This window comes from Carassius carassius, unplaced genomic scaffold (assembly GCF_963082965.1).
Source record: "Carassius carassius unplaced genomic scaffold, fCarCar2.1 SCAFFOLD_58, whole genome shotgun sequence".
In the NCBI taxonomy this organism is placed as follows: Eukaryota; Metazoa; Chordata; class Actinopteri; order Cypriniformes; family Cyprinidae; genus Carassius; species Carassius carassius.
Genome location: NW_026775030.1, coordinates 192563 through 217971, shown reverse-complemented (window position 1 = coordinate 217971; position 25409 = coordinate 192563). Strand labels below are relative to the sequence as shown.

General features: G+C 36.6%; 1 protein-coding gene across 1 annotated transcript in view; it reads left to right on the top strand.

Annotated features, from left to right (window-relative positions):
• LOC132134240 (interleukin-20 receptor subunit alpha-like) overlaps positions 1-25163 on the top strand; it is a 49963-nt gene extending 24800 nt beyond the window's left edge. Inside the window, exons 5-10 of the mRNA XM_059547043.1 lie at positions 4907-5085; positions 5228-5385; positions 9866-10025; positions 13717-13841; positions 22629-22808; positions 23845-25163. Of these exons, the coding sequence (XP_059403026.1) occupies positions 4907-5085; positions 5228-5385; positions 9866-10025; positions 13717-13841; positions 22629-22808; positions 23845-24486 (1444 nt within the window). The 3' untranslated portion in view covers positions 24487-25163. The remainder of the gene's footprint in view (positions 1-4906; positions 5086-5227; positions 5386-9865; positions 10026-13716; positions 13842-22628; positions 22809-23844) is intronic.
• The last annotated feature ends 246 nt before the right edge of the window (positions 25164-25409 follow it).

Here is a 25409-nt window from a genome sequence, read left to right as displayed (position 1 = left end):
ACAGATGCAATATGGATAAACAAATGATAAAGCTTGGCTTATTGAATATCAGATCCCTTTCTACGAAAACACTTTTTGTAAATAATATGATCACTGATCATAATATAGATGTACTCTGTTTGACAGAAACCTGGCTAAAACCTGATGATTACATTATTTTAAATGAGTCCACCCCCCAAGATTACTGTTATAAACATGAGCCACGTCTAAAAGGCAAAGGTGGAGGTGTTGCTTCAATTTATAACAACGTTTTCAGGATTTCTCAGAGGGCAGGCTACAAGTATAACTCGTTTGAAGTAATGGTACTTCATATAACATTATCCAAAGAAACAAATGTTAATGATAAATCCCCTGTTATGTTTGTACTGGCTACTGTATACAGGCCACCAGGGCACCATACAGACTTTATTAAAGAGTTTGGTGATTTTACATCCGAGTTAGTTCTGGCTGCAGATAAAGTTTTAATAGTTGGTGATTTTAATATCCATGTTGATAATGAAAACGATGCATTGGGATCAGCATTTATAGACATTCTGAACTCTATTGGTGTTAGACAACACGTTTCAGGACCTACTCATTGTCGAAATCATACTCTAGATTTAATACTGTCACATGGCATTGATGTTGATGGTGTTGAAATTATTCAGCCAAGTGATGATATCTCAGATCATTATTTAGTTCTTTGCAAAATTCATATAGCCAAAATTGTAAATTCTACTTCTTGTTACAAGTATGGAAGAACCATCACTTCTAACACAAAAGACTGCTTTTTAAGTTATCTTCCTGATGTATCCAAATTCCTTAGCATATCCAAAACCTCAGAACAACTTGATGATGTAACAGAAACTATGGACTCTCTCTTTTCTAGCACTTTAAATAAAGTTGCTCCTTTACGCTTAAGGAAGGTTAAGGAAAACAGTTTGACACCATGGTATAATGAGCATACTCGCACCCTAAAGAGAGCAGCCCGAAAAATGGAGCGCAGCTGGAGGAAAACAAAACTAGAGGTAGTTCGTATTGCTTGGCGGGAAAGTAACATATCCTACAGAAAAGCATTAAAAACTGCTAGATCCGATTACTTTTCTTCTCTTTTAGAAGAAAACAAACATAACCCCAGGTATTTATTGAATACAGTGGCTAAATTAATGAAAAATAAAGCCTCAACAAGTGTTGACATTTCCCAACACCACAGCAGTAATGACTTTATGAACTACTTTACTTCTAAAATCGATACTATTAGAGATAAAATTGCAACCATTCAGCCGTCAGCTACAGTATCACATCAGACAGTGCACTATAGACCCCCTGAGGAACAGTTCCACTCATTCTCTACCATAGGAGAGGAAGAATTGTATAAACTTGTTAAATCATCTAAACCAACAACATGTATGTTAGACCCTATACCGTCTAAGCTCCTGAAAGAGGTGCTTCCAGAAGTCATAGATCCTCTTCTGACTATTATTAATTCCTCATTGTCATTAGGACATGTCCCCAAAACCTTCAAACTGGCTGTTATTAAGCCTCTCATCAAAAAACCACAACTTGACCCCAAAGAACTAGTTAATTATAGACCAATCTCGAATCTCCCTTTTCTGTCCAAGATACTAGAAAAGGTGGTATCCTCACAATTATATTCCTTCTTAGAGAAAATTGGTATATGTGAGGATTTCCAGTCAGGATTTAGACCGTATCATAGTACTGAGACTGCTCTTCTTAGAGTTACAAATGATCTGCTCTTATCATCTGATCGTGGGTGTATCTCTCTATTAGTTTTATTGGATCTTAGTGCTGCGTTTGACACAATTGACCACAACATTCTTTTGCATAGACTTGAACACTTTATTGGCATCAGTGGAAGTGCATTAGCATGGTTTAAATCGTACTTATATGACCGCCATCAGTTCGTAGCAGTGAATGAAGATGTATCCTATCAATCACAAGAGCAGTATGGAGTACCTCAAGGCTCAGTACTAGGGCCGCTACTCTTCACGCTTTATATGTTAGCCTTGGGAGATATCATCAGGAAACATGGTGTTAGCTTTCACTGTTATGCTGATGATACTCAGCTCTATATTTCTTTGCAGCCCGGTGAAACACACCAATTTGAAAAACTAATGGATTGCATAGTCGATATAAAAAACTGGATGACGAGTAATTTCTTACTGCTAAATTCTGAAAAAACAGAGGTGTTAATTATAGGACCTAAAAACTCTGCTTGTAATAACCTAGAACACTGTCTAAGACTTGATGGTTGCTCTGTCAATTCTTCGTCATCAGTTAGGAACCTAGGTGTGCTATTTGATCGCAATCTTTCCTTAGAAAGCCACGTTTCTAGCATTTGTAAAACTGCATTTTTCCATCTCAAAAATATATCTAAATTACGGCCTATGCTCTCAATGTCAAATGCAGAAATGTTAATCCATGCATTTATGACCTCAAGGTTAGATTATTGTAATGATTTATTGGGTGGTTGTTCTGCACGCTTAGTAAACAAACTACAGCTAGTCCAAAATGCAGCAGCAAGAGTTCTTACTAGAACCAGGAAGTATGACCATATTAGCCCGGTCCTGTCAACACTGCACTGGCTCCCTATCAAGCATCGCATAGATTTTAAAATATTGCTTATTACTTATAAAGCCCTGAATGGTTTAGCACCTCAGTATTTGAATGAGCTCCTTTTACATTATAATCCTCTACGTCCGCTACGTTCTCAAAACTCAGGCAATTTGATAATACCTAGAATATCAAAATCAACTGCAGGCGGCAGATCCTTTTCCTATTTGGCGCCTAAACTCTGGAATAACCTACCTAACATTGTTCGGGAGGCAGACACACTCTTGCAGTTTAAATCTAGATTAAAGACCCATCTCTTTAACCTGGCATACACATAACATACTAATATGCTTTTATTATCCAAATCCGTTAAAGGATTTTTAGGCTGCATTAATTAGGTAAACCGGAACCGGAAACACTTCCCATAACAACCTATGTATTGGTACATCATTAGAAGAATGGCATCTACGCTAATATTTGTCTGTTTCTCTCTTGTTCCGAGGTCACTGTGGCCACCAGATCCAGTCTGTGTCCAGATCAGAGGGTCACTGCAGTCACCCGGATCCAGTACGTATCCAGACCAGATGGTGGATCAGCACCTAGAAAGGACCTCTACATCCCTGAAAGACAGCGGAGACCAGGACAACTAGAGCCCCAGATACAGATCCCCTGTAAAGACCTTGTCTCAGAGGAGCACCAGGACAAGACCACAGGAAACAGATGATTCTTCTGCACAATCTGACTTTGCTGCAGCCTGGAATTGAACTACTGGTTTCGTCTGGTCAGAGGAGAACTGGCCCCCCAACTGAGCCTGGTTTCTCCCAAGGTTTTTTTCTCCATTCTGTCACCGATGGAGTTTCGGTTCCTTGCCGCTGTCGCCTCTGGCTTGCTTAGTTGGGGACACTTCATCTACAGCGATATCGTTGACTTGATTGCAAATAAATGCACAGACACTATTTAACTGAACAGAGATGACATCACTGAATCCAATGATGAACTGCCTTTAACTATCATTTTTGCATTATTGACACTGTTTTCCTAATGAATGTTGTTCAGTTGCTTTGACGCAATGTATTTTGTTTAAAGCGCTATATAAATAAAGGTGACATTGACATTGACATTGAAGCACAGCAGAGCTTCAGGCACGACAGTGGAAACCCTGCACTATTCTGGCCTCGGTGCTACTGGCCTGAGACTATGAGACCCGCCTGGCCTGTTTTAAGCCCTGGCTCGCTCTGGCCCAACAGTGGAAACACGGCTAATGTATTGCACAATGACTTCACATGTGCACTGATCTTTAATTAGAAGGGGGTAAAAAGGGGAGAAAGTTAATACATCTGATATTATAATTATCATAAAAAAAGGCTAACAACCGGCCCAACACATTTGAGTTACAGGCCTGCAAACTTTGGAGAAAAACGTGGAAAGTGCTCTTTCCTCATTTTTTAATGGTCACCATTGTAACATAATGCAACAAAGATTGTTAAAGTCAACAGATTTTACTAACAGACCTACCAATTTCTGTGAAAAAAATAACATTATAATACTGCCATCTTTCTGAAATTATTTTTACCCCCCCATGTAATTTTGCTCTGAATTTCAGGTGAAAACTGCCATCTCTGGTTGAGTTGACACGGAATTACCAAATAGGGTTGATATTAACCCAAGAGCGTGATTTCTTGAACCCCTGAAAAGTTAGCCACATAAGTCAATATTTGACACAAATGACAGAGTAGTCTATTCTTTAATCGCCTCCATAAAAATTTTTCTTTCAGGTAATAATATCCCATACAATCAAGACATAAACAAACATATTTTCTATTCAATTTATTTATTTATTACATTGTGGTTACATGCATTAGAACATTACAGATGCCCCATCAGTCAATCCCTGGTACACTCATGCTCTCTGAAAGAGACAGGTTTTGGTGAGTGTACTGTTGACTCAAGATATTCTAACTTGAAATGCATATTCTTTGAATCAATTCAGAAATGCACTGGTCGAGATTAAGATTGTTCTTTACTCACCAGGTGTCGAGTTCACAGTAAATTAACACAATATAGTAGTGTCCTTGAAAAATCATTTTTTCTGACTGCCGGAGATGTAGGATTTAGAGTCCAGATGTGCTCTCCATTCAATTTGGAAGGTTGAAGCTAAAATTCCACAGTCCACAAAAAGCAAAGCTCACACAGACATTTAATCTGAATGCTTCCTGAACCCACTGTAACCTGTTATCAACTCTCCTTTTGTCAGTATCACAAAAATTTGTGCAAAATGTCAAACATTTATTTCAGCATTTTGTACTGTTATGACCAACTTATTAAAGAGACAATTTTTTCATTATTTGAATAGCTGTTCTGAAGGGAAAAAAACTCCACCTCAACGTCTGCAGCAGAAGATAAGACATATGACAGTAGATGTCTCTGAGACAATTGAAAACATCTATACACACTGCACATTCTTTCTTTGGGCATCGACTGACAACATGACATCACCGGTAGTTAATAAGAACATTTCACCATATGAAGACAGTAAGTACCTGAATATATGTGTTGTTAGTGACGTGAAAATAGTTTTTAATGCATTAATGGAGTCATAATTTCTTTGTCAGTTTGCATGTTGTTTTTTTGTCTTATAAAATGGATTTCATTGCTTGTATGTTTTTATTTTTAGCAATCATAGGTCCACCTATTATATTTCTGTCTGGCTGTGGAAACTGTCTGACAATCAGCATCTCTCTACCCAGTGAATCAAAGAAAGTAGATCAACTGCATCCGTTTTATAATTCTGTGTCCTTCAATATAAGTTGGAAGAAAGCTGGACAGAATGAAGTAAGTATCCCTGTGAAAGGAGTCTTTTGTATATGCTTAAATCGAATAAGAGAAGTTATCGCAGACTTTTTCACCCTTGAAACTCTTAAAGCTCGCCATTAGTTTAGTGATGTGAGGTGTACTAAATGGGTGAATCTCATGAAAACATCCAAGTCAAGTTTCCCCACAAAATCTGATTTTTGATGTAAAAATTGGAGGCCTAATTCAGGACCATTATTTGATGTGACCCTGATGAACAAAACCAGTCGTAAGGGTAATTTTTTTTAAATTGAGATTTATACATCATCTGAAGGTTGAATAAAAAAACCTTCTATTGATGTATGGATTGTTGATCAGACAATATTTCCTGAGATACAACTATCTGAAAATCTGGAATCTGAGGGTGCAAAGCTGCGGTGTCTTTTAAATATAAACGATTTCTGGATATTGGCCCATGTGTTAGGGATAGAATACTGCCATCTGCAGGTTAGAATAAAATCTTTCGGTATTATAGTTAAAGAAAGAATGTGCACTGACCACATATATCCAGCAGAGGTCCATAAGAGACTCATTCGTTTTAATTCCATTTTTCTTCACGTTTCAACTTCTCCTCACAACTTTGATATATATTTTGTGAATAAATATTTAAACTTTCTAAAATACATTAAAAACCTATATTTTTGTTTATTTTTGTTGTTTTCTGATATATTTTGAATTGTTTGCATTCGCAAATTATTTTGCATACATTTGGAGAAATGTTACAAATCACCACTGAAAGACATGACTGGAATCACATACTATTTATTTCATAAAATTATTCATAACAAAATATTTTTTTAGAATAAGAGGTGAATTTTAAAAAGTAAATAAAACCAACACGATACAAAACAAAACAACAGCACCAATGAACAGTAGTTAAGAGTTCAAATAGCAAATCCGCCATGGCACGAGCGCAACTGGCTCTTAAAGGGAATGAGACTCTGATTGCTTTATTGCACATTATGCCCAAAGCACACCTGTTACTCATTAAGAGAATAGGGACAACTCTTTTAGACCATGTGCCAGTTGTGCTGACCGTTTTCCCATTGCAAAAGTGGCTTAGGACACCCTAAGAGCACCTGCGTTGTGCGCTTTGCCATCAAGACTGATGCCTTAAAGTTATACCTTTTGTAGGCCTGTTTCCCAAACTATACCTTCAGAAGTTACTCAAAATGTATCTTCTAACATGCAACATTACCAGGTGCTTTTTATAGCATTGATGTGGATGGTAGAGCCCTGTGAGGGACCGTTTTCTCCCATGATTTTTCGGTCTACTCCAGCATCCGGAAATATTTTAATATTATATAATTTTTGTGCATCTGGGAGCCAGTATAATATACACTAAAACCAAAATGCGTTGTCTTAGGACAACTTTGATGAACTTTTCTGATCCACTTCAAATGTTGACTACTGTATATGCATAAGTGATGTAACATGACATTCAGCCAAGTATGGTGACCCATACTCAGAATTTGTGCTCTGCATTTAACCCATCCAATGTGCACACATACCTGGAGCAGTGAGCATCATTTATGCTGCGGCTCCCAGGGAGCAGTTTTGGGGTTCGGTGCCTTGCTCAAGGGCACCTCAGTCGTAGAATTGCCAGCCCAAGTTTCGAAGCCACAACCCTAGGGTTAGGAGTCAAAGTCTGTAACCACTAGGCCACGACTTCCCCAATAACTAAGCAAGCCAGAAGGCAACAGTGGCAAGGAAAACTTCGGGTTACAGAAATGGAAAAAAATAAATCTTTGGAGGAACCAGGCTCAGTCGGGACACTTGGGCTGGGTATCGATTCAGATGTCCCGATTCAAATCAATTCTGATTGGCAAACTCTCGATTCGATTTGATTCCGTTATTGATTTGATTCCGTTATTGATTTGATTTTCTATTTTTAAAATAAGTTCAGTGAATATAAATTTTACATAAATGCTATTTATATTGGAAAAATAAAAAAATGAATGGTAAACATCAGTTTACAAATGTTGAATTAATGAGAAATTTAGAACCACAGACCTGTTTTTAAGTCAAATTTGGTAACCAAATGAAGGCATAAAACATTAATGCATCCTTTAAGAGGTTTACTGGGAAAATTAAAAGGGATAAAAATGTGTGATTCCTTTTAAAATAAAGTTTTAAAGGATGGGTGAGCAATATGACTACGATATAAGAAATTTTATTTCAAGAAATGTATATGATATCTGTATATATCTATATCGATATCCTCAAGAGGCTTTCAAGCTGAATACCCTGTGAAGCTGCATTGTATCTCGAGATGCTTTTTGACTTAGAGACAATGTACTAACGTTATTTAAATTTACACTAAATATATTTTTTATAAATGTACAAATTTTTTATTATTAAACTATACATTAATATATACAGTACATTAGAAAACACATTGATAAGATTATTTTAAACAGCCATATTCATAAAAGTGCATTATCAAACAGTTTCAGTGTGGAGACAGATGTGTTAAAGATTTAAAAGTACCAATATTTAAAGTAAAACTTAATATGCAACATCACAAGATTTTAATGCAATAGCAGTACTGAGGATCTAAATAATTGAAGATTTTATAAGTAATCAGCAATGTTTAATAGGGAGCAAGTTCAGTGTTGACAGAACCAGGCCAGTATGGTCATACTTCCTGGTTTTAGCATAGACTGTATAAAAATATGGACGTAGTGTCCGTGACGTCACCCGTAGACTCCTGAAGGGTGTTTTTGAAGCCTAAAGTGTGTAGAGCGGGCCGTCGCCATCTTGGCAGCGCGTCACCGCGCGACTCTCCAGGAAAATCAAAAATGGGCAAAAAGGCGGGAGCTAGTTGCTGTAGCCACGCCCACCTAGCAAGACGGCAGTGTCAGCAGCGGCAATCTCCCTGTCACTCAAGTGGCCACGCCCTTAATTATGCAGAACTTTAAATCTTGATATAAATTAAACGGATGAGTTATAAAAAAATTCACCCCCCTCACAGTTGTCATGAAGGGCAAAATTAGCTATTTAGACCAAAATCATTTTTTGCACCAGGCTGTAAACATGTTTTTTCCTGCTGTAAAGTTGGGCATTTTAACATGGCGAGTCTATGGGACTGACTCCCTTTTGCAGCCAGCCTCAAGCGGCCAGTCGATGAATTGCAGTTTTAGTCACTTCCTTATTGGCCTCACGAGAGAGAGCGGGAGGTTGGCGCTCGGGTTTTAGTAAGAACTTTAGCTACTGCAGTTTGTTTATTAAGACTAAAAGTCTACCAGGTCTACCACCTAGTAATATGTTACAATAAATCTAGGTTTGAGGTCTTAAATGCATGAATTTACGTTTCTGGATTTGACATGGAGAGCAGATGTTGTAATTTTTCACATGAAAAAACTGTGTTTTGTAAACAGCTAGAAATGTGACTTCAAATAACAAATTTCTTTCAAGCAGACCCAGGTACTTGATCTAGAACAGAGACTTGACAGAACATCCATCTAGAGTTAAACATTGTTTGAGATTATGTATAAAGTTTTTTGGTCCAATAATTGTTTTTTATTCATTTTCTTGCTTTCTGAATTTAGTAGTAGGAAGTTATTAATCATCTGTTTTCTTGGAAGCTGTCAACAATGCATTGAGTATCATCTATGAAAAAAATAACCAAGAGTAACAGAGAGTAAAGCAATGGTCATAGCATTGAGCCTTGCAGTACTCCATGATGAATGTGTGATTAATATAATACCTTTTCAGCTAAGGAATTTCACTTTAACAGTAAAGTACAATCCAGGAGGATTATTGAATTAATAAAAATTGTGAATTGGAGAGAGTTTGTAAGATGAACATTTTGCTGTTTAATCAACACAAGGAAAACAAGTAATATTATTTTTAAATTTTAATATTAGCTGAAAATCTCAAGAGTCCCTCAAAGGGATCGGCTGACAACAAAGAAAATGCTACACTGACATATCAAGGTCTAAATCAATCACATGCATTTATCAATTTTGTACAATTCGTAAATTTAAAATATTTTATTTGTGTTATCCTTGTGTTGATAATTAAGTATGTCCATTTGAGCGTGGCCATTTGTAATTGTGATGGGTCTTGCTTCTGGTCTCATTCACTTCCAGCTATTTTTAGCTGTACAAAACATCTTGATTATTGCAAATTGTTGTGTTAAGGTTTAAGTTAAGGTTGTATGGTCAGCATGGGTCACCACACCTCTTAATTCCTGTGTGTTATTCCAGAATTTATTTACAAATTAATAATGTGTTTTGCAGTTTTCATGAGATTTAACCATTTACCAGTTGCTTATTGCATCACTTTGTAAAGAATAAATTAATCTGGATTTGAAAAAAAATGCAAAATAATTTAATACTCTATTTAATTTAATTACTGTTGATTACTGAATGTTCTTGATTATGTTCAAATGTATATTTGTATCATCACATCATCAGAATTTCTAAAGTCTTTTACTGTTGTCTTCTTAATCATATAGGCCAACCACATCTCTACGTCAAGTAGACATTATGTCCTGCAGAATCTTCAGCCTGGAAATCAGTACTGTGTTAAAGTACTTCCCCTAACCAATATCAACCGCAACACTCAACCATCTGCTTGGCAGTGTCAATACACTAGCAAAGAGGAACCAAGAGGAAGTAAGAAAAATACCTTTAACAATAGCTATATTCGATATAACTATATTCTCAGTTTTTTTTGTTTTTGTATTTTTTTTATTGCCTCTGGAATTAATTCAGCGGAACTATTTAACACACAGTAGTTTAAACATTTACCATGTATATAATGCCAGCCCTTGGTATGTGTGTTAGGTTTTTAATTAATTGATTATTTTTTCAGACTTAATAAACCCAAAAATATCATATTCAAAATGTAAATGGCTGTAGCTCCTAAAACCTATTGTCTACAGGTATAATTCTGGTCCCTTTGAAAGCAAACATGAACTTTGTTTGTCAAAGAGTTAAAATTCTGTTAATAAAACCAAGTCAACAAGCAACCAAGCCTAAACCAAAACTTTACCCTATAGTAACTAGAAATTGTTAATATGCAGGGTGTTAACCCTCTGAAGTCTAAGGGTATTTTTGGGGCCGGGAGAAGTTTTGTCATGCCCTGACATTTGTGCTTTTTTTAATTGCTTATAAACATCTAAACGGCTAAAGTCTAATATCACTGTATCAGCACAAACTGGGCTGTAATAACATGTGAGCAGCATGTATGTATATGATTGGGTTTGAGAAAAAAAATGTTTTGCATGGTTAGTGAAAAACTACAAATGTTTAATCACTTGGATAAGGCCATAAAACACATACAGAACATTGGCTCCCGGGACTTGTGAGAACTGGAGCTTGTAGCCTAGAATTTTTCTTTCTAAATGTTGTGAAAACCATCTTGTTTGCTCACTCACAGAAAACAATATATTGATTGAAATTTTCTAAGACACTTTTGGTTTGTAAAAGTCATATGCGAGTAGGCGTCAACTATCATGAATATCCTTGTGATTTACACCTGAGAAGACAAAGGCTCGCATAATGAGCTGCATAATGAGCTGCATAATGAGCCTTTCAGTCAGGAGTGTGACTGAGAGGGAGGAGTTACAAGAAAGAAAGTAAGGACAAAATAAATGTATATATTTTTATGTTTGTAGTTTATTTAGAATATATTTAATCATACCACAACATAATTTAATATCCACTTGGGGGAGCAGTTAAACCGTTTATTAGGAGCAATCAAAGCTGACTTTCAAACTGAATTTTTTTGCATCCAGTCACACAATCCTTCAGAAATCCTTTTAACAATCTGATTTTCTACCAAAAATAAAAACTTTATTATTATTATTATTAATGTTGAAAAGAGCTGAGAATATTTTTTCAGTTTTTTTTGTGGGATAAATTGAAAGAACAGCATTGTTACATTTGTTACAGTTACATTCATTTGTTACATTTATATTATTTACATCAAGCTTTTGTATGGTACAGTAGTGTATATTGTTATTGAAACTTCACAATGTTTTACTTGATTATACATTTAGTCAGGAATTAAAGTCTAACTAGTAAAATGTTTACACATTATATGAAAACTAGTACAAATATATAAATAAATAAAAAGAGACTTACTCAAGTTTATGCTATAAAGCGCATTATTCATTTTTTCGGAGGAAATCCAAATCTCAAATCCAGAAAAATCTTTTTGGGGTGAATTATATCCTATTCCTCTCATCGCGAAGCAAACAGTAAAATAAAAAATGACATTTTAATGACGTGTTTGTAAATTAAGATCAGCTCAGACAAAGGCTGCAGACAGCACACCTTGTGTGTTATCTTTATTTTATAAATGCACAAAGTTCTGTTGTTATTATGTCTGTATCCAAAAAAAGTAGACTCTTTACAGATTCGATTGATGTATTACTCTTATCTGTACGATCAAAACTGAAAAAAAATCTTTTCACTGTGATTAAGGAAAGAAAGAACTGGGACTGACTCGTAAATTAGACTTTTACAAGTTAGAACTTAAAAAAATTATTTAAAAAAATGCACAAAATAATCCGACCCATAACGTAGAGGGTGCTTGCCTCACTGAAGTGAGAAATATAATTAAATGAAAATGCTTTTAAACAAACCAAATCCCAGTTGCATCTTTGCAGCTGACATGTAAAAATTCATACTGCCTTTATTGTGATCAAAACATATGTTGATAACTTTGATGCATTTAAAGTGTTCTACATGTGGATATTCTGAGGAAAAATACTCTTGTCAAGCTCATGAACTGGATTCATAACACTATTAAGCATTCATAAGGCAAAACATGAGATGGGAAAAATTATTTAGAGTGGAATGTAGAGCTTTCTGTGATGCTGTATGGTTTTAGCGAGAAACTACTGAGGTCTAAATTTAAGTCCCACCCCAGTCAGTGTGCCAAATGACAACTTTTTGCCTTGTGGTTCTGGGGCCTGCCATGGACTCTTATCTAGGGCTGAAACGATTAGTCGACATTATCGACAATGTCAACAAAAAACATTGAAGAGACAGCGCTCAGCACTGTTCAGACAACATTCGGATATGAAAATATATTACGCGCGCTTTCCTCTCAATAACGAAATAAACAACAAGAACAACAAAAAAACAATCTTACTACACCGATGTGGATGTTTGCACGATCTCAGTAAAGCATTCACGTCACGTCTATAGTATTTTATGTAATACCTTAAATCAAGCAGCTTTTACGGTTTTAAACATTATTAATAAATATTTGATTAATGTGATAGTTTGGTTTGCAGAGATCAAAGTTTAATCTAGCTCAGGACTGTTTTGAATATCATAACCCAGTAAAGTGTTTTAAGAGAGATTACTCTACAGTCAAACGTTTTTGAATGGTAATGTTAAGATTTTTTATGTTTTTTTGTTGTTTTTTTCTCCAGTCTTCAGTTTCACATGATCTTCAGAAATTCTAATATGATGATTTGCTGCTCAAGAAACATTTATTACTATTATTATTATTATTATTATTATCAATATTCAAAACAGTTGAGTACATTTTTTCAGGATTCTTTGATGAATATAAAGATCCAGAGATCATAATTTATCTATTTTCATAAATTTTTATTTATGAAATAAAAAGCTTTTGTAACATTGTATGCAATACCATTCAAAAGCTTGGAGTCAATATCATTTTTTTATTTTTATTTTCTTATTGGGGTGGGCGGGGGGTTATTGTAGAAATTAATTCTTCTATTTAGCAAGGATGCTTTACATTGACAAAGACATTTATAATGTTACAAAAGATTTATATTTCAGATAAATGCTGATCTTCTGAACTTTCTATTCATCAAATACACCTGAAAAAATTATATTCAGCTGTTTCAATAATAATGATAATGATAATAATTGTTTTTTGGAGCAGCAAATCAGTTTATTAAAATGATGTCTGAAGGATCATGTGACTGGAGTAATGATGCAAAAAATTCAGCCTTGAAATCACAGGAATAAATTACATTTTAAAATATATTCAAATAAAAAAAACTGTTTTAAATGGTAAAAAATCTTTCAGAATGTTACTGTTTTTGCTGAACTTTGGATCAAATACATGCAGGCTTGATGAGCTGAAGATACTTCTTTGAAAACAATGTCACTGTTCAAAAATGTGTGAGCTGAATAATCGATCAAATTCTATTGATTAATCAGTGAAATAATCGACGATTAGTCAATTAATCGTGTTTATAATCATTAATCAAAATAATTGTTTGTTGCAGCCCTACTCTTATCCAGGAAAAAAAAAACAGTAGTTACAGCATGGATATAATGTGTTTGATTGTATTGTACATTTCTCTTTCTGCAGTGCTCTATGTAATAGGTTGGTCACTGGGAGTGGCAGTGGCAGGTTTAGGGGTGCTGGGGCTTACTTTGACTCTGGTTTACACTGGATCTATATGTAAACCCAAGAACCTTCTTCCTAAAATAATGGTAAGCTTTTACTACATCCATACACAGCATTTTCCATGTTTTGCATTTGCTATCATTAGTAATTTGTCATACATTTTATATTTACAACATTAGTTTTTCTTTTTCACGGTTCATGGCAACCGTGCCTAGTGTGAGTACACCCTAGAACGTCTAGGAAATGATGTTACTGAGCATAGTAAGGTTGCCTGGCTAATAAATATCAGTAAATTTCAATAACAGTAAATTTATTCTTACACCTAATTCACATTGCACCAAAAAGTAATGTGTATTCAAAGCTGCAGCATAGCTGCAACATCGGGCTTGTATTGTTGATTGTTGGAAAAATTTCTTCTACAGCGATATTTACCAAAATAATCTGTCACTAAATATTTCAAATTTTTTTTGCACCTTCAGATTCCAGATTTTCAAATAGTTTTATCTTGGCCACATATTGTCCTCCTAACAAAACCGTACATGAATGGAAATTCAGATGATGTATAAATCTCAGTTCTGACACTTTGGAATAATTGACACTTATGAGTAGTTTTGTGGTCCAGGGATAAATATTATTGTAGTGCCTTCCAGTAAGTCACTTCGGACGCCTCAGGGGTTTCAATAGATTGTTCGTTTTATTCTTTGTTCCTCTCAAAATAAACTCAAAATCGAAAACATAAATATGGATGACGAACGACGTCACCCATCCAATACTTGCAATAAAAAATAAACCGAGGAGTAAATAAATTGAAAACCATATGCCTGCTGGCGTCCATGCAATTCCAACATCCAATTCCAAACTTTCCAACACCTCAAGGATTCCTCCTTTGTCTACCTCTATGCCACTAATTGGCGCAGGTGTGCAATTTGAACTCTTTCTGTTCCAAGGCCTTCCAAGGCCGCAAAGTCATAATTCACCAGCAGGGGTCATTAAAGTAACTTAAACATAAATGTCACAAATGGCTCCTACACGCCGGCCCTCTAATTGCTACCGGCTAAATAGGTACAATAACAAAAAATAAAAACAAAAATATGGAGCCATATCACAATATTCACAGTAAAGATATAAATGTCAAATCATCAATCATCAGAATTGTCCACACATATACAAACATGAACACGTAAGTTTCATTCGAAACACGTCAAGTTTCTTTCAGTTCATTCGTGACAATGTTAATTTCAATTCAAATTAAAGTCCATCAATGTAATAATGCAATCAATGCTTCTTGTTCAGTGTATAACATAAACAGTCCATTATGCCACAAGAGGCATTGTGCATTCAGAAGTTCATTTTTAGTGTGTATGTGAGTGTTTATGTGTATGTACGTATGTGCACGTTGCAAGAAATTCCTTGCTCAAATAGTCCATAGTCCATTGTTCGCGTGTAAAGATCAGTATACATGTCAGTCCCTACAAGGTGAAGTAAACATTACATATACATTGGACATTCATATTCACATTTCATTTTCCAACAATAAGCAAACCTTTGTAATCGGTCTGTCTACAACACTTGTCTTTGTTTTTAAAGTCAAACTGCGAACAATTCCTTTTGAATCTTACTTTGTGTTAATAACTCTCCCCAACATCCAAGATCCCCTAGGGGCAGTAGGGTCTGCAATTAACACAATGTCACCATTTGCAAAGTTTCTTTTCTCTTTAAACCACTTTTGTCTTTCTTGTAGGTTTGGAAGATACTCTCTAACCCATCTTTTCCAAAACATATCAGCTAAGTATTGTACTTGCTTCCATCTGCGTCTACTATACACGTCTGATTTCTGAAATAAGCCAGGTGGTAATGAGGGTTGTCCTTTGAGGAGTAAAAGGTGGTTGGGTGTTACAGGTTCAAGGTCATTTGGACTATCTGGGTTTGAGGTAAGTGGGCGACTATTCATTATGGCTTCTACCTCACAGATGAATGTGTGAAGGGATTCGTCGTCTACTATTTGATCCTTTGTTAGTGATAGAAGTATTAGTTTGACCTGTTTTATTAACCTCTCCCATACTCCTCCAAAGTGTGAAGAGGCAGGTGGGTTGTAAGTCCATTATATGCCCTTTTGTTGCAGAGCAACTTGGAGTTTGTTGCTTTGGTTCCATTCCTTTATGGCATTCTTTAGTTCACGATCAGCTGAAGTCAGGTTAGTTCCATTGTCAGATCTTATTTGTCATACTTGCCCTCGTCTGCTTATAAATCTGCGGATTGCGTTGATACATGAATCAGTGTCAAGTGAATTGGCTATTTCCAAATGTATTGCTCTAGTTGTGAAACATGTAAAAATGACACCATATCTTTTCACTTCACTGCGTCCTCTTTTTACTATAATTGGACCAAAGAAGTCTGCTCCAACAAATGTAAATGGTGGTAAATCTGGTGTTATTCTTTCTTTTGGCAAGTCTGCCATTTTTTGTTCTCCTAAATTTGAATGTAGGCGTCTACAGAATACACACTCAGACCGTATCTTCCTAGCAAGGGACATTGCTGCTGGAATCCAGTACTGCTGTCGCAGTTTGGCCAACATATGGTTCCTTCCACAGTGGCCTAGTTGTTCATGAATGTGTTTCAACACCAGTTTGGACACATGATGGTGTTTTGGAAGAACCATAGGATGTTTTCGATCCTCTGGCATAGCCATTCTGCTTAATCTCCCTCCTGTACAAAGTAATCCATCTTGCAGAATAGGATCAAGCCTACGAATGTGGCTCTGGCGACTGACATGAGCGTTTTCTTTTTGCAAGGTTTTGATTTCTTCTGGAAATGCCTCTATTTGAGTAAAACGTACGATTGCATGTTCTGCCTTTTTGACATCTTCTAAAGTAATCTGCTGTACATTCATGCATTTTTTGACTGTTTGCATTTTTCTTTCCACCAGACATTGTTTCTCTGCATTTGAGTTCTTAATGCTCATGTTGTTAAGTATTTCCTTTCTTTTCAGACTTAATTGCAAGAGAACGTCTTTTAGCTTAAGTAGCCATGCTACTGCTCTGGTAAGATTGTTCCAATTTAGTGATAGTGTACGAATGTGTGAGTAGGATTTTGTTCTTTCTTTACGATTAAGTTCATGATGAGAACATCCTTCTTCACTTCCACATCATCATCATCTTCTTCTTCATGTGTTTGTATGGAAATGTCAGAATTTGTCCATCCAGATTCCTGACATTTGAGAAATTCTGGACCATTCAGCCAAACCTTTGAATTCAGAAGAGCACTGGCTTTGAGACCACGAGATGCACAATCTGCTGGATTTTGTTTAGTGTTTATGTATCTCCATTGTTTTACCTTGCTCATTTCTCTGATTGTGTTCACTCTGTTAGCCACAAATGTTTTAAATCTTTTGTTCTCATTCTGAATGTACTTCAATGTTGATGTGCTATCTGTCCAGAAAATGGAGTTCTCAAGAGCAAGTTGTAACTCTGCTTTGATCAGTCTATCCATTTGTACTGCCAGTACTGCTGCAGTGAGTTCCATTCTTGGCATTGTAGTTTGTTTCAGTGGTGCAACTCGTGATTTCCCCATTATAAATGAGGTGTGCACTTCATGTTCTGAATTTGTGAGACGAAGGTACGTGACACAGCCATAACCACTTTCAGATGCATCACTAAAGTGGTGTAGTTGTGCAGATGTTATCGGATCAAAGCTTTCTGGCTTGAGACATCTGTAGACTCTGAGCTCCCCAATGCAACTTAGACCTGCCATCCATTCATGCCATATCTGTATGTAGTGGTCTGGTAGGGCTTTATCCCAGGCATAATTCAGCTTGCAAAGATCTCGCAGAATGTTCTTAGCAGTAAGGACGAATGGAGAGATGAAGCCAAAAGGATCGTATACTGAGGATATGATGGACAATATTCCCCTTCGAGTACATGGCTGATGTTTCAGGCTCACTGCAAAAGTGAGTTTGTTTCTTTCTATGTGCCATTGTATGCCAAGAGTTCTTTCTGTAGGAAGATCACTGGATTCCAAGTTAAGGTTTTTGACCTCCTTTGCTCTGGCTGCTTGTGGGATGGACATTAGGACTGTTCTGCTGTTACTTATCCATTTGTGCAAACGAAAGCCTCCCATTGAGCAAGCTCTTTCAAGCTCTTTGCACAACATCACAGCATCAGCTTCAGTGGCCACCGATTTCAAGCAATCATCTACATAAAAGTTTAGCTTAATTGTTTCCACTGTTTCAGGCAAAAAGAGATCTTTGAAATCTTCGGCAGTTTGTCTGAGGGCGAAACTTGCACAACTTGGTGAAGACGTTGCCCCAAATAAGTGCACTGTCATTCTGTGTTCTTTCAGTGGTTGACCTGTATCACCATTTGGCCACCATAGAAAGCGTAAAAAGTCCACGTGCTTCTCCATAATTCTCACCTGGTGAAACATGCTTTCCACATCTGCCATAAGGACGATTGGCTCCTGGCGGAAGCGCAACAGGATGCCTACCAAGTTGCTGGTGAGATTTGGACCTTGCATCAATTTGCTATTCAAGGATATCCCCTGGAAGGATGTGGAGCAATCGAATACAACTCTCAGGGAGCCCTTCTTTGGATGGTGCACTCCATGATGTGGAATGTACCACACCTTTTCACTTTCTGTTTCCAGTTCATCAGATGGCACAGATTCTGCGTGGCTCTTTTCAAGCATTCCTTCTAGAAATGCAGAATATTCTCTATGATATTGTTCATTCTTTTCGAATTTTCTTTTCAGAGACATAACACGTTGCTGTGCCTGTTGGTAGTTGTTTGGCATTATTACTTCATTTTCTTTAAAAGGTAACGGTAATTATAATGACCATTTCTTAGTTCCTTTGAACTTTCCATCATAGACATGAACCGTTTATCTTCGACTGACATCTCTGATTTCTCCTCAGCTGCCAGTTCTGGAAAATCTTGATGATACTGTTTGATCAACAAGTCATTCAAATCTGTTACAGATATGCGATTAACTACAGTACATGAGTGACTTCCTTGCGTGTGACATGTTGTTTCTTGCATGAGCCCATTGACGACCCATCCTAAGGGTGTTCTAACAGCATATGGCCCATTACCTCTACTGTTTATTACCTTCCAAGGCTCCATAAGCCTTGCAGCATTTGTGCCTATTAACAACTCAATGTCAGCATCCAATTTTGGAATCTTCACCTCACGTAAGTATTTCCATTTATCTATTGATTCTTGTATTGGTATGTGTCGTTTTGAAACTGGTAATTTTGTTTGAGTATAGACTTCCGGGAGTTTATGATACAGATGGCCTTCCATACTGCTGACTTCAAGACCAGAGACTATACTGCTGTGGAAATTTTTCTCCTGTCCCATTGTGCACAAGAGTATTGTGGTGTTTTTACCGGTGATGTTTAGCTTTCTTTTCAATGAGTCTGTGCAAAATGTAGCTGAGCTACCGGGATCCAAGAATGCATGAGTATTTATGACTTTATCTGAATTTGAGACTTTTACTTTTACTGGCACGATAGCAAGAGTGCATTGTTTTGATTGACTGACCCCCATTAGGTCATCATCTTCTACAGAAACCATAGCACTACTCAGTGGTTTGTTTCCAGTAAAGTCATCTTTAATTCCATCTTTTTCCTTGCCAGTGTGAATGTGAAGGATGGTTGGGTGAGACAGAGAACATGTTTCACATTTCATTCTGTTCTTGCAGGTTTTGCTAACATGTCCCTTTGTTAAACATCCAAAACAAATCCCATTTAGTTTCAGGAATTCTATTTTCTCACTATTTGGTTTAGACTTAAACTTTTCACAATTTTCAAATATGTGATTTCTTTCACAAAATAAGCAAGGCCTTTCCAGAGCACACTTGCTTGCATTCAGTTTGTGTCCATATTGTGACTCGTTCTTTTTTATTTCAGGTGCCTGAGCAACTGTAGTGGCAAAGCTGGTCCTCCCACTAAGTTTGGTGAACGTTTTTTGTGGTTTAGGTCTTGACGTTACTTTGCTCTCTGTTGAGTTGAGTATGTCACCAAAAATTGGATCAAGCATTGCTCTGGACTGTCTTTCAATAAAGTCTATCAAGTCCTTGTTTGTTGCTCTGTGTTTGTTATCTTGCATGCTACACACATTTGCTCGCCATTTATCTCTCAGCCTAAATGGAAGTTTATACACAATGAGTCTTAAGTTGGTGGAACTTTCAAGCTCTTTTAGGCCATCAATGTCTTGCATTGTATTGTAGCAGCCATGTAAAAAGAGAGCATATGATCGCAACCCATTGCCATCCTCTGGTTTGATGGTTGGCCAGTTCAAGGCTTTATTCATGTAAGCAGATGCTATTTCATAGCTGTTTCCAAAATTGTATTCTAGTTGCTTTTTAGCTTCTTTATACGCATTGGAAGAATCCATATGCATAAAGCTACTGACAAGGTTTCTGGGTTGATCTCTTGTATACTGTTGCAAGTAGTATAGCCGGTCATCCATATTAGTAGTTTTATTCTCAATACATTGCTCAAATGCTTTGATGAATGTCCTATATTGCAGAGCATCACCATTAAATATGGGAATTTCTCTATCTGGCAGAAGAGAGAGTGTTTGCTGTTTCACCAACATTTCAGTGATTTCAGTTTGTCTTTTTAATACATCAGTAACATTTGTATCATTGCCATTTGGGTGAATCTCGCTTCCTATTGGTACTGAGACGCTCTGATTTGCATTTTGTTGTGCACCTACAGTTTGCCAAGGGTCAGTACGAGCTGATCCTTCTCTCTGGGATCTCACTGGTCTTTGTACTGTTGTATCATAATCCATTGGTGTACCGTATTTGTATACGCCCGACACTGAACGTTGTTTTTCAGCTTCTCTGAATACTCTAACCTTTGCCTCTGCAGCAGCAAGTTCGGAATCTATCACCATTTTTTCTTTTCGTGCCTTTAATTTTGCAATGATATTTGCTTCTTCGATATCAAGATCAATTTTGTTATTCAAAGCATGCGCCTTTGCTCGAATAGCCGCACATTCTGCTTCGGCTTTTAGATGCATGAAAGATTCTCGTGACGCGCAACTGAGAGCGCTTGTTGCTTTACAGCTATGCGTGACACTGTGCGCTACTTGAGATGCGCTATCTTGGGACTTAACAACATCGTCCTGCTCCTCTTCTTTCTCATTATCTTGATCAACCTCGAGCCAGTTCGTGACACCTTCTAAGAAGCTTTTGAAAAGGTGATATTTGGGTTGGTACCAGTCTAAGTTATCGGCCTCCTTTTCGTATGCATCTTTCGTCAATGTTTGTACAGTTGCTTGTAAACTAATAAACTCAGCGAAAAATCCATCAAACGAGTTAACTTGTTTCCTAACAGTTTCTTTGTCCTGTCCAGCTTCAATAAGACTATTGATTTCATTTCGTTTGCATGTTAAAACACCAAGCTTCCCTTTACGTGTTGCAATTAACTTAAACAGTTCTTTTTCTTCGTACAAATCCTGCTCTTCAGGCCCTTCTTTGTCTGACATTTTTTCAAAGATTAACTCAAAAGTTCAACACAAAAAAATCGATAGCATTTCAAAGTCAACACATAAATGAGAAAACAAACGCAAATGAAAGGTTCAGTTTGTGATGTAAGCATGACGGCTCACATTCAAAGTCATTGTAGGAGCGCAGCGGCTCACTCCAACTCAGCGTTTTACTCACAAACGTCCAAGGAGATAAAGGTACGTCATCAGCGGGAAACGTGTATAATCCACATACTTTAGAGAATGCAGCTCCCAATCTTCCAAGTATCCTAAGGGTGAATCCGTAAATCAAACTTTCCAAACGCAGGTGACTTTCAATGTTACAATGCAGCAGGTTTCACTTTCCAATAGCAGAGGGTTTTCAACTATGTAGTGCCTTCCAGTAAGTCACTTCGGACGCCTCAGGGGTTTCAATAGATTGTTCGTTTTATTCTTTGTTCCTCTCAAAATAAACTCAAAATCGAAAACATAAATATGGATGACGAACGACGTCACCCATCCAATACTTGCAATAAAAAATAAACCGAGGAGTAAATAAATTGAAAACCATATGCCTGCTGGTGTCCATGCAATTCCAACATCCAATTCCAAACTTTCCAACACCTCAAGGATTCCTCCTTTGTCTACCTCTATGCCACTAATTGGCGCAGGTGTGCAATTTTAACTATTTCTGTTCCAAGGCCGCAAAGTCATAATTCACCAGCAGGGGTCATTAAAGTAACTTAAACATAAATGTCACAAATGGCTCCTACAATTATAGTACAAGAAAATGTTATAAATAAAAAAGTTTAAAAAAAAAAAATTGTTATTGTAATGTTATTGTAATGTAATGTACATTTAATATTTTAATAATATTCATAAATTTTGGTGGATTTTTAATAGGTACCCCTTCATGATACACCTTTGCAATTCTGCTGAATGTTTGTGGTGGCAAATTAAATTTATTATAAATCATGAAATTAACATTCTAAGGGCGAGAGCTATACTGTGCTTCCAACCGCACAACTTTGCTCTGCTGTTTGTTTGTTGGAACTATGGTTTCGAGAAACACCAAATTGTTGAACTGCATTGGTAATGATTGTGAGCAAGTCCACTTTAAAGTCTCCTTTGGAGTCTGAAGTGGTTTTTTTTTTTTTTTTTGACCGTGGATAAGTTTTGATATCCACCACCATTTCTGCACAATTTCAGTTCAAACATATTAGTGGCTGAAGTCTGATTACACAGTTTTTTTTGTTGTTTTTTACCACAAACTGTTTCAGTATTATGTGAGTACATGCAATTAACATAATGAAAATCATATATCCGTTCAAGTGCATTCAAACCTTTTGTTAGCAGAACTGTCTCATATATCTCTCTGTATTGCTTGTTTTCCTCATTTAGGATAACAACATTAAAGCGATTCTGATTCCTGAACAGACGTTATCTGAGAGCGTATCTGTGACTGAGATACAGTTAATCAGGCCATCAAAAAATCATCCCACCAAAAACAACAACCCACTGAATGCAGAGGAAGATCCAGAGAGCAAGCAAATTGAAGACGAGGAAAACTATGTCAACAAGGTCTGTCTGATACCATTTCAAAAATACATGGGTCATTCCATGCAATCTGTGCCTTTTCTTTTAGAAATGTTAAAATAAAATGTTTAATCAGCATTTTTTAAATATACATGAAAAGAAGACACCTTAAAATGAGAAGAAATTGTATTGTGCCATCTCAGGCTATGTAATTTATTATTTTATGACTATTTTTCTACCTCATGTTTTGGTGTTTTTGTCAACGCGGTAACTGACACAAGCATTACTAGATACCAAGCTTGCCGCAAAAGACGATGTTGACGGTGTTACCGGTTTTAAGCCGCAACACAGGTTACATCACTTTCCCACCGTGATACCGTGCATACACACAAAATGGGCATATAAATGTTCGTACGCTGTTTTCAATATCTGGATTTTTTTTAAATACTTGGCGTAAATATGTGCGCATTACAAGGATGCTCTTGACTGTGTGTACACATTATTTTTCCTGGAGTGAGAAAGATAATGAAGTAATCAAGGATTCATTTTCGATATAACCTTTTACGTTAAATATTTCACTCTCAGGTAGGCACTGAAATTACATGAAGTCATTGCTTAGAAGTTAAACAAAAATTATATGAATTTAGACACATTTGTAGTTGATGTGCTTAATCAATTTTCCTGTCGCATGCAATGTTTTGATTACAGCAAGGAGTGCTATTATAATTCATATTTAATCTAAACTGCAGATCTCATGTTATGAGAATTTTTTTGCGAGAACAATGATCAATGTTGCACACTTCGATATTATGGCAGAATGCTGCTGGATTCAGCGCAGTCGATGGTCCATTGTGTGGCTTGAACAATAGCTACTTTATAACCACAGCTGCACAGAGTTGAGTTTCTAATGTTCTGTGAATAATTTTTCAGCCTTTATCTGATATGCAAATAAGCTATTAAAATTCTGGTTCCTTTGCTTGCACCAGACTATTCCTAGTCACTCAATCACTTGTTATAAAAATGTACACTGCCCCCATGAAACATTTTTCTATTGCAAATTCACTAGCTGTTGTTCTCACAGGCAGATACAGAAGATGAGGAAGAAGATGAAGGCAAGTGCAACTACATGGATTGTGTAACTCTCAGCAGTGGTTGTGAAGAGAAGGCTATAGTTTCAATTTTGACTCCGCATAACAGTTCAGGGATCTGCCATACAAAAGAAATAGCCATGGAACAAATCCATTATGAATTTGATACTAAAAAGCTATTCCTATTAGACATGTCTGCAGATAGAAGCAGCCATCTTGAAGACAAAAATGCTGAGTTAGAATTGAAGGGGAGTCAAGAAAGTTCAGCAGATGTCTCTGGGAACATAAACTTGTTTTCAGTCACTTTGAGGGCTCTGGGACCAGAGGATGATTTGGATGAGGAGGAGGAGGTGGGAAGTGAAGTTCAAGAATTATCGACATCTCACATCAGTCTACTGGAGAGACAGAAAACAAACCTACAGCTTTACGCACCCACACAGAAAGAAAAGAAAACAGATGATCCAATGCAAGTGGAAAGCCAAGATCTCCTTTTTCTCTGTTCTTCTGATTTGGACATCAGCACTGAGGATGACACACTGTCAGGATATATGTTGACCCATACAGGAAACATGCATGAACAAAACAGCTCCACGTCAGAGGGGACAGACTGTGATACAGACTTTATGTCTCGTTAAAGACTGCAAAGTTGAACATATTCACCAAAAAAAGTTTATTAAATGTTCATAATAAAAATGGTCAAATGTAAAATAAAATGTTTATATATGCATATACACTGTATATGAGCGAGAGATTTCTGCAAACATGCATTGAATTGATCAAATATGACAGGAAAAGCAATTACACAGTATTCTATTTCAAGTAAATGCTGTTCTTTTTAACTTTGCGTCACAGGAATATATTAAGTTTTACATTAAATCCACATAGAAAATATTTTTTTCAGATTGTAATCCTGTTTCACAATATTAGTGTTTTTACTGTTTTGTTTGTTTGTTTTTTCCGTACTTACATTGTGTATTGTAACTCAGCCCAGTACTGGATCTGTTGCTACAAAGCTTGACAGTGTCGACTCGTTATCAACCTAAAGTTTGTAACTGTTAGAAAAAGAAGAGTAAGAAATGGAAGCTAATAACGTTTCACATACTTTCATGCCTTATGTGATTCTAAATGTAACTGCAAGTGGCAATGAGTGTATGGAAAATTAAATTGCTAACTTTTAAATCAGCCTCTAGCAAAGTTGACCTTAAAGTCACCATGAAATCAAGCACGACCTCCATCAGGCAGTCTCTCTCTCTCGCTGTTTAGGCATGTTTTGTGCCATCTTCATCTTTAATAAATAAAACATTTATTAATGCTTAAGTGTCTGCTGTGAATCCAGTGGAGATAAATCCCCCACAATTAACTGCAAACTGGCATTCAGATCTCCCTCCATTTTGTTTGCAGTACCCCAGTTTCCAATGATCCAATCAATTCCCAAAAGACGAAATCAGGTCCCGCCCTCTCATTTCAGATGCCATTTCACTCAGATATATGTCACAGCAGATAAGAAAAGACAATCGCAACTTCCGTTTCATGGTGACTTTAAAATAAGAAATGTTTT